Below are 8,612 nucleotides of genomic sequence, written 5' to 3' on the forward strand. Positions count from 1 at the left end.
CACGGTGCCTGACCAGTGACGCGTTGCTTATAATAAGCACGAGGAGTGCGCTCAGGTCTGCTACCTGGCTTAGCCACACTCCTCTCTAGCCCCCCCCCCAAAAAATTTCTGGGGTTGCCTCTCGTACCTGTCCCGCTGTCGTGCTGCCTCCTCATATCGCCGCCGCTCAGCTTTCGCTTCCTCCAGCTCAGCTTTGGGGCGGCGATACTCCCCAGCCTGTGCCCAGGGTCCTTCTCCATTCAACTCTTCCTCCCAAGTCCACAAGTCCTGGGATTTCTGTGGTTGCTTTCGCTGCCCTTTTCCCCGCTGCTTGGTTCTGGTAATTTGGTGGGTGGTTCTGTAACGATACTCTAAATCCTCCTCCTCCTCAGACGAGGAGAGGAGAGAGGGATCTGAAGACCAATATGCAGCGAGGTATGATGACATGATTTATTGATTTAAACAAGACACGACATAGACAGAAAACGAACTATACTTGAATAACTACAAAACAACAAACGACGTAGACGCACCTGAACATAAGAACTTACGTATAACGAAGAACGCATGAAAACAGGAACAGACTACATAAACCGAACAAACAAAACCGAAACAGTCCCATGTGGCGTAACATCACACAGACACAGGAGACAACCACCCACAAACAAACAGTGTGAAAACACCTACCTTAATACGGCTTTCAATCAGAGGAACTGAAAACCACCTGCCTCTAATTGAGAGCCATATCAGGTCACCCTTAAACCAACATAGAAACAGAAAACATAGACTGCCCACCCAAACTCACGTCCTGACCAGCTAACACATACACAAACTAACAGAAAACAGGTCAGGAACGTGACAGTACTGTGTGTTTCTGTTTGACAGCTCTGTGTGTTGTGGAGTCAGATGTCACTAAGGAGGTGGTGGTGGGAGGACAAGTGATGTTCGGCTGCTCGTTCACTTGGGCAGGGACCAACAACAAATACTTCTGCAATGGGACATGTTCTGATGAAGACATTCTGGTTGAAACGAAGGGAAGCAAGACTGTAACTCAAGGTAGATACAGTATAGAAGACAAGGGAGATGTATTCTATGTGACCATCAAGGACCTGATGAAGACAGACTCTGGTACCTACTGGTGTGGAGTGGAGAGATATGGCCCAGACACATACCAAGAGGTGCATCTAACAGTTACAGATGGTAAGTGAACACAATCACATTTGCCTTGTTAAATTCAAAACGCTTGTTTTTAGGCTTAATGTCTTATTGTGCCTTTGAAAAGTATTCAGACCCCTTGACTTTTCCACATTTGTTTACGTTACAGCCTTATTCAAAATGAATTAAGTAGTTTTTTCCCCTCATCTATCTACACACAATACCCCATAATGACAAGGCAAAAACAGGTTTTTAGAATGTTTGCTAATTTATCAAATAAAAAATCTTAAATATCACATTTACATAAGTATTCAGACCGTTTACTCAGTACTTTGTTGAATCACCTTTGACAGCGATTGCAGCATTGAGTTTTCTTATGTATGACGCTACAAGCTTGGCACACCTGTATTTGGGGAATTTCTCCCATTCTTCTTTGTATATCCTCTCAAGCTCTGTCATGTTGGATGGGGAACATTGCTGCATAGCTATTTTCAGGTCTCTCCAGAGATGTTTGATCGGGTTCAATCCGGGCTCTTGCTGGGCCACTCAAGGACATTCAGAGACTTGTCTCAAAGCCACTCCTGCGTTCTTTGCTGTGTGCTTTTGGTCATTGTCCTGTTGGAAGGTAAACCTTCACACAGTCTGAGGTCCTAAGCGCTCTGGAGCAGGTTTTCATCTAGGATCTCTCTGTACTTAGCTTACATCCCCACAGCATAATGCTGTAACCACCGTGCTTCACCGTAGGGATGGTGCCAGGTTTCCTCCAGACGTGACGCTTGACATTCAGGCCAAAGAGTTCAATCTTAGTTTCATCAGACCAGAGAATCTTGTTTCTCATGGTCTGCAAGTTTTTAGGTGCCTTTTGGCAAACTCCAAGCAGGCTGTCATGTGCCTTTTACCGAGGAGTGGCTTCTGTCTGGCCACTCTACCATAAAAGCCTGATTGGTGGAGTGCTGCGGAGATGGTTGTCCTTCTGGAAGGTTCTCCCATCGCCACAGAGGAACTCTGGAGCTCTGTCAGAGTGACCTCCCTGACCAAGGCCCTTCTCCCCCGATTGCTCAGCTTGGCCGGCCGGCCAGCTCTAGGAAGAGTCTTGGTGGTTCAAAACTTCTTCCAATTAAGAATGATGGAGGCCACTGTGCTCTTGGGGACCTTCAATGCCGCAGAAATGTTTTGGTACCCTTTCCCAGATATGTGCCTCGACACAATCCTGTCTCGGAGCTCTACGGACAATTCCTTCGACCTCATGGCTTGGTTTTTGCTCTGACAGGCACTGTCAACTGTGAGACCTTACATAGACAGGTGTGTGCCTTTCCAAATCATGTCCAATCAATTGAATTTACCACAGTTGGACTCCAATCAAGTTGAAGAAACATCTCAAGGACGATCAATGGAAACAGGATGCACCTGAGCTCAATTTAGAGTCTCATAGCAAAGGGTCTGAATACTTATGTAATTTCTTTATTTTATTTTTTAGATTAAAACCTGTTGAGGACAGAGGGCGCTGTTTTCACTTTGGGGGAAAATCGTGCCCAATTTAAACGGCCTCGTACTCAATTCTTGCTCGTACAATATGCATATTATTATTACTATTGGATAGAAAACACTCTCTAGTTTCTAAAACCGTTTGAATTATATCTGTGAGTAAAACAGAACTCATTTTGCAGCAAACTTCCTGACAGGAAGTGGAAAATCTGAAATCGATGCTCTGTTCTAGGGCCTGCCTATTAATGTCCTTGATATTTATTAGTATAGATGCACTTCATACGTCTTCCACTAGATGTCGACAGGCAGTGAGAGAAGAAATGGAGTGTATAACTTGATCTGGGGTCGAATAAAAGCTCTCGGCATGACGTGTCACCAGTTTCCTGTTTTCTGGAGAGCGCGTGAAGGGACCTGGTTTTGCCTTCTGATAAGCTGTCGTTATGGACGACTAATATCTCCGGCTTTGATTTTATTTGATACATGTGACAATATCATCGTAAAGTATGTTTTTTCAATATAGTTTTATTAGATTATTTAAATTTATTCGGGACGTTAGGCGTGTTGCGTTGTGTGCCTTTGTTCAGGAAGGAGAGCTTCGCGCTACTTTGCTAGCTTTCCGTGCTAATTGACTGGAGAAGAGGACATTCTAAATCCAAACAACGATTGTTCCCGACAAAGGACCCCTTGTACAACATTCTGATGAAAGATCATCAAAAGTAGGACCCATTTTATGATGCTATTTCATATATGTGTCGAACATGTTGTACTAGTAGTTTGCGCCCAGATTTTGGGTACTCTCTCACTATACCTAAGCTGTATGTTGTAATGAAGTTATTTTTAGGATTCTAACACGGCGATTGCATTAAGAACTAGTGTATCTATCATTTCCTATACAACATGTATTTTCTAGTAACGTTTATGAATAGTTATTTGGTCAGAATAGTTGGAGTGTCATAAAAATATCCGCACATTCTGGGAAAAAGATGCTACGTTAGCACAATGTATAACCACTGATTTCAGCTCTAAATATGCACATTTTCGAACAAAACATAAGTGTATGTATAACCTGATGTTATAGGACTGTCATCTGATGAAGGTTTATGAAGGTTAGTGAAAATTAATATATTTTGCTGGTTTATTCCCTATCGCTAACGTGCCTATTGCTATCGCTAATGTGCCTTGATGAATGAATGCGGTAGTGTGGTAGGCTATTGTAGTAAGCTAATATAATGCTATATTGTGTTTTCGCTGTAAATCACTTAAAAAATCGGAAATATTGGCTGGATTCACAAGATGTTTGTCTTTAATTTGCTGTACACCATCGATTTTTCAGAAATGTTTTATGATGAGTATTTAGATATTTGACGTTGGTGTCTGTAATTACTCTGGCTGCTTCGGTTCTATTTCTGATGGTATCTGTGATGGTAGCTGCAATGTAAAACTGATTTATACCTCAAATATGCACATTTTTCGAACAAAACATAGATTTATTGTATAACATGTTATAAGACTGTCATCTGATGAAGTTGTTTCTTGGTTAGTTTGGTTGGTTCTTGGTTAGTTAGGTTGGCTTTGTGCATGCTACCTGTGCTGTGAAAAATGTCTGTCCTTTTTTGTATTTGGTGGTGAGCTAACATAAATATATGTGGTGTTTTCGCTGTAAAACATTTTAAAAATCGGACATGTTGACTGGATTCACAAGATGTGTATCTTTCATTTGCTGTATTGGACTTGTTAATGTGTGAAAGTTAAATATTTCTAAAAAATATCTTTTGAATTTCGCGCTCTGCCTTTTCAGTGGAATGTGGGAGGAGTTCCGCTAGCGGAACGCTGGTGCCAGACAGGTTAATTGCAAACATTTCTAAGAACCTGTTTTCACTTTCTCATTATGGGGTTTTGTGTGTAGATTGCTGAGGATGACATTTTTTGGCTGTAACGAAACAAAATGTGGAAAAAGTCAAAGGGTCTGAATACTTTCTGAAGGCACTGTACGTCCAGCGAGAGAAAAGCTAAAGTATTATTTATTTTTACACGCAGCTCCTCCCACTCCTAAACCGTCAACTGTCACCTCCAGACCACATGTCTCTACAACCCTCCCAAGTTTCTCCACAACATCCTCTGACCTCTCCACAACCTTCCTGCCATCTGGAGACATCAGTGTTGGTCCTTCTCAGAGAGCAGGTGTGATGGACCTGTCACTTCCATCATTCTATCACATTCAGACAACTTTAATATGATGTTATATAATTCTATCAGGCTATCAGATGATATAGACGGAAACAACTATATACAATATGTTAATGTCTGTGGTCAGGTGTGATGGTATCTATAATATATACAGTACTCTGTAAACTCTCTCCTCCTGTCAGTGGTCAGGTCTGATGGTATCTATGATATATACAGTACTCTGTAAAGTCTCTCCTCCTGTCTGGTCAGGTCTGATGGTATCTATAATATATACAGTACTCTGTAAAGTCTCTCCTCCTGTCTGTGGTCAGGTCTGATGGTATCTATGATATATACAGTACTCTGTAAAGTCTCTCCTCCTGTCTGGTCAGGTCTGATGGTATCTATGATATATACAGTACTCTGTAAAGCCTCTCCTCCTGTCTGTGGTCAGGTCTGATGGTGTGGACCAGTATTGGTCTGGTAGCCAAGGTGACAGTGTTAGGACTGGTCCTGCTCCTGTTCTACAGACAGAGGAGAGGAACCAGGAGAACACCACCACCAGTCTCCTCCAACACACAACCTGACCCTACTGGAGAGGTGAGAGACACAGGGGTGTGTGTGTGTTTGTCCATAATAACTTGTAGTGTAGAGGTGATAGACAGGGAGGTGGTACACTTAACATCTAAGGGTTGAGTGTGTGAGTCTACAGCCTCTAGTGCAGGGGTGGGGAACCTTTTTGCCATCAAGGGCCGTTTGGATATTTATTAATTAATTTGGGGGCCATATTATTAAAGGCAATTTTCTGATTTATTCATGTTTTAATGTGACTTTAAATCACTGACATTGGTTTTATAGTTAATATGATTTATACGATGTTTCTTGTGTTCTTGAGTATTGAGAAAAGTTTATTCCTATTTAAATAAGTATTAGTATTGTATATAATGCTGTTGTTATTATGATTACTTGTTGAAACTCACCTCTAATGCGATGGCTGAAACTGCTTGTCTTTGTTGAGGCGTTTGATGTCAGCTGGCAGTGAAGATGACGAAGATGACGCTACTCGCAGCTGGTTTTCCAGGTCTGTGTCAGTCAGTCTTGAGTGGAATCAAGTCTTTGCAAGAGTCCGTTTGGAAAATAACTCCTTACAGCAATAGGTCGTCCCGACCACAGATGCACATTTAAGTGCATGTCTCCTCAGAACAGGAAACTGCTCAGCGCTAACGTACATTTTGTAGAACTCAAGGAGAAGGAGGTTGTTGTACCTGGCTTTGAGCTCATCGTTGCTTTGCAGCTCAATGACTTTGTGTTGTAGGCCATCCGGCACATCCGCTGGTTCGACGTTAAACGGGGTTGCAAATATGTTCAATTCCAGTTGTTTACTTTTCACATCTTTAAACCACTCACAAAATGCCTTGGCGAGCTTTCCACGTTCACCGGCATATTCCCACGTCATCTCAGGCTCTTGTCCCTGCAGAGTAGGAAAATGCACTGTGTTACCCCTTTCTAGTTGGACTTGCCACAGCTTTCATTTTGCTTCGAACGATTTCACGTTTGACAGCAGATCGCTGAGAAGCTGGTTCGGCCCTTGGAGCTTGACGTTCAACTTAGACAGATACTTGGTTATGTCCACCATGAAGGCCAAATTAAACATCCACTTGTCATCACTCAGTTCCGCGACAGGTTTCCCTTCATCGCCATTAATTGTTTTACTTCATCCTTCAGTCCGTAAAACCGTGCGAGCATATTTCCATGTGCAAAAACAACGTCTAGAGCTTTTTTTATTTACAAAAAAAGATTTATGAATTGGCTCGGGGGCCAGATCAAACAGTCTCGTAGGCCGTATATGTCCCGGAGGCCGGACGTCCCCCACCCCTGTTCTAGTGGGATTGTACTGTAGCTTTTTATCATTACATGGAGAAAACAGTGGCTAACATGTTGTTCATGGTTGAGGGGCTTCACTTCTTTTCATATCTGAACATGTATCTATTGTCATTGGTTCTGTATGCAGGTTGACTGTGTGTATGAGGAGATCAGAGAGGCAGACAGACATACAGACACACTACCTGTGGTCATCTCTTCAGTCTACTCTACTGTCAATTCACCTACCAACTCTGCAACCTACCGCACTGGCCAAGACCCAACAACCTACCCTGCTGGCCAAGCCTCTACAACCCACCCTGCTGGCCAAGCCACCGGTCTCCCACACGGTGACATCTATGCTAACACTAGCTGCCGCAAAGATGATATAAGATGCCCTCCATTCTACAGCCCAGCTACCCAGAATAATGGAGGACTATAGGATCTACAGTATACAGTATATATGTTGGACCCCAGGAAGAGTACCTGCTGCTTTTGCAACAGCTACTGGGGATCCTAATAAAATACCAAAATACAAGGCATGTGTCCCAAATGGCTCCCTATTCCATATATAGTGCACTACTTTTAACTAGAGCCCTATATAGTCCTCCAATGAGAATAGGATGCCACTTGGGACCGTAGAGAGATGAAGAGTTGTCACCACAGCTCCGCCATCTTGGAAGTGACATCACAAAGACAATGACAATCACAATGTGATTTGATTTGTACAACATGAACTACCCATCTGGTTTTAAAATCTCAAGATTTTCTGAAAGTCAACCAACATTTTTGTAAATACTCGTGTAAATATGAACTATGTGTTTTGTCATTATCTTGGCTTAATTTTGTCTGTTAAAATAATGAAGACAGTAAAGCCATAATAGTCCATTGTACCTTTGAGATTTACATATCTATTGTATATGTACATACACTTGGCTTTTTAAGCTTTTCATTAAAACTTATCAAAATGTTTAAAACAATGTTAATGTGTAGTGTTAGTGTGTGTGTGCTTGAGTGTGTGTGTGTGTGTGTAGTGAGTTTTTGTCAGTGTGTGTGTGTAGTGTGTGTTTGTCAGTGTGTGTGTAGTCAAATCAAATCAAATGTTATTGGTCACATACACATGGTTAGCAGATGTTAATGCGAGTGTAGCGAACTGCTTGTGCTTCTAGTTCCGACAGTGCAGTAATATCTAACAAGTAATCTAACAAATTCACAATGACTACCTTATACACACAAATGTAAAGGGATGGACTAAGAATATGTACATATAAATATATGAATGAGTGATGGTACAGAACGGCACAGGCAAGATGCAGTAGATGGTATAAAATACAGTATATACATATGGGATGAGTAATGTAGGGTATGTAAACATTATTAAAGTGGCATTATTTAAAGTGACTAGTGATACATTTATTAAATCCATTTATTAAAATGGCCAGCGATTTGAGTCTGTATGTTGGCGGCAGCCTCTCTATGTTAGCGATGGCTGTTTAACTGTCTGATGGCCTTGAGATAGAAGTTGTTTTTCAGTCTCTCGGGTGGTTGTTGTCCTTGATGATCTTTTTGGCCTTCCTGTTACATCGGTTGCTGTAGGTGTCCTGGAGGGCAGATAATTTCCCCCCAGTGATGCGTTGTGCAGAGCGCACTACCCTCTGGAGAGCTTTGCGGTTGTGGGCGGTGCAGTTGCCGTAACAGGCGGTGATACAACCCGACAGTATCCTCTCGATTGTGCATCTGTAAAAGATTGTGAGGGTTTTAGATGACAAGCCATATTTCTTCAGCCTCCTGAGGCTGAAGAGGCGCTGTTGTGCCTTTTTCACCACGCTGTCTGTGTGGGTGGACCATTTTAGTTTTTCCGTGATGTGTACGCCGAGGAACCTAAAACTTTCCACCTTCTCCACTGCTGTACCGTCGATGTGGATAAGGGGGTGCTCCCTCTGCTGTTTCCTGAATACCATGATCAT

At 42.3% G+C, this 8,612-nt stretch overlaps 1 protein-coding gene across 1 annotated transcript; it reads left to right on the plus strand.

Annotated features, from left to right (window-relative positions):
• Positions 1 to 839: 839 nt before the first annotated feature.
• LOC129839247 (CMRF35-like molecule 3) lies at positions 840 to 7,087 on the plus strand (the record flags this gene model as incomplete). The annotated part of the gene is made up of 4 exons (XM_055906554.1): positions 840 to 1,179; positions 4,657 to 4,800; positions 5,240 to 5,385; positions 6,797 to 7,087. Coding segments are annotated over 4 exons (921 nt in total), but the record flags the coding sequence as incomplete, so codon positions are not given.
• Positions 7,088 to 8,612: the final 1,525 nt, after the last annotated feature.

The sequence above is a fragment of the Salvelinus fontinalis genome, chromosome 40 (assembly GCF_029448725.1).
Source record: "Salvelinus fontinalis isolate EN_2023a chromosome 40, ASM2944872v1, whole genome shotgun sequence".
In the NCBI taxonomy this organism is placed as follows: Eukaryota; Metazoa; Chordata; class Actinopteri; order Salmoniformes; family Salmonidae; genus Salvelinus; species Salvelinus fontinalis.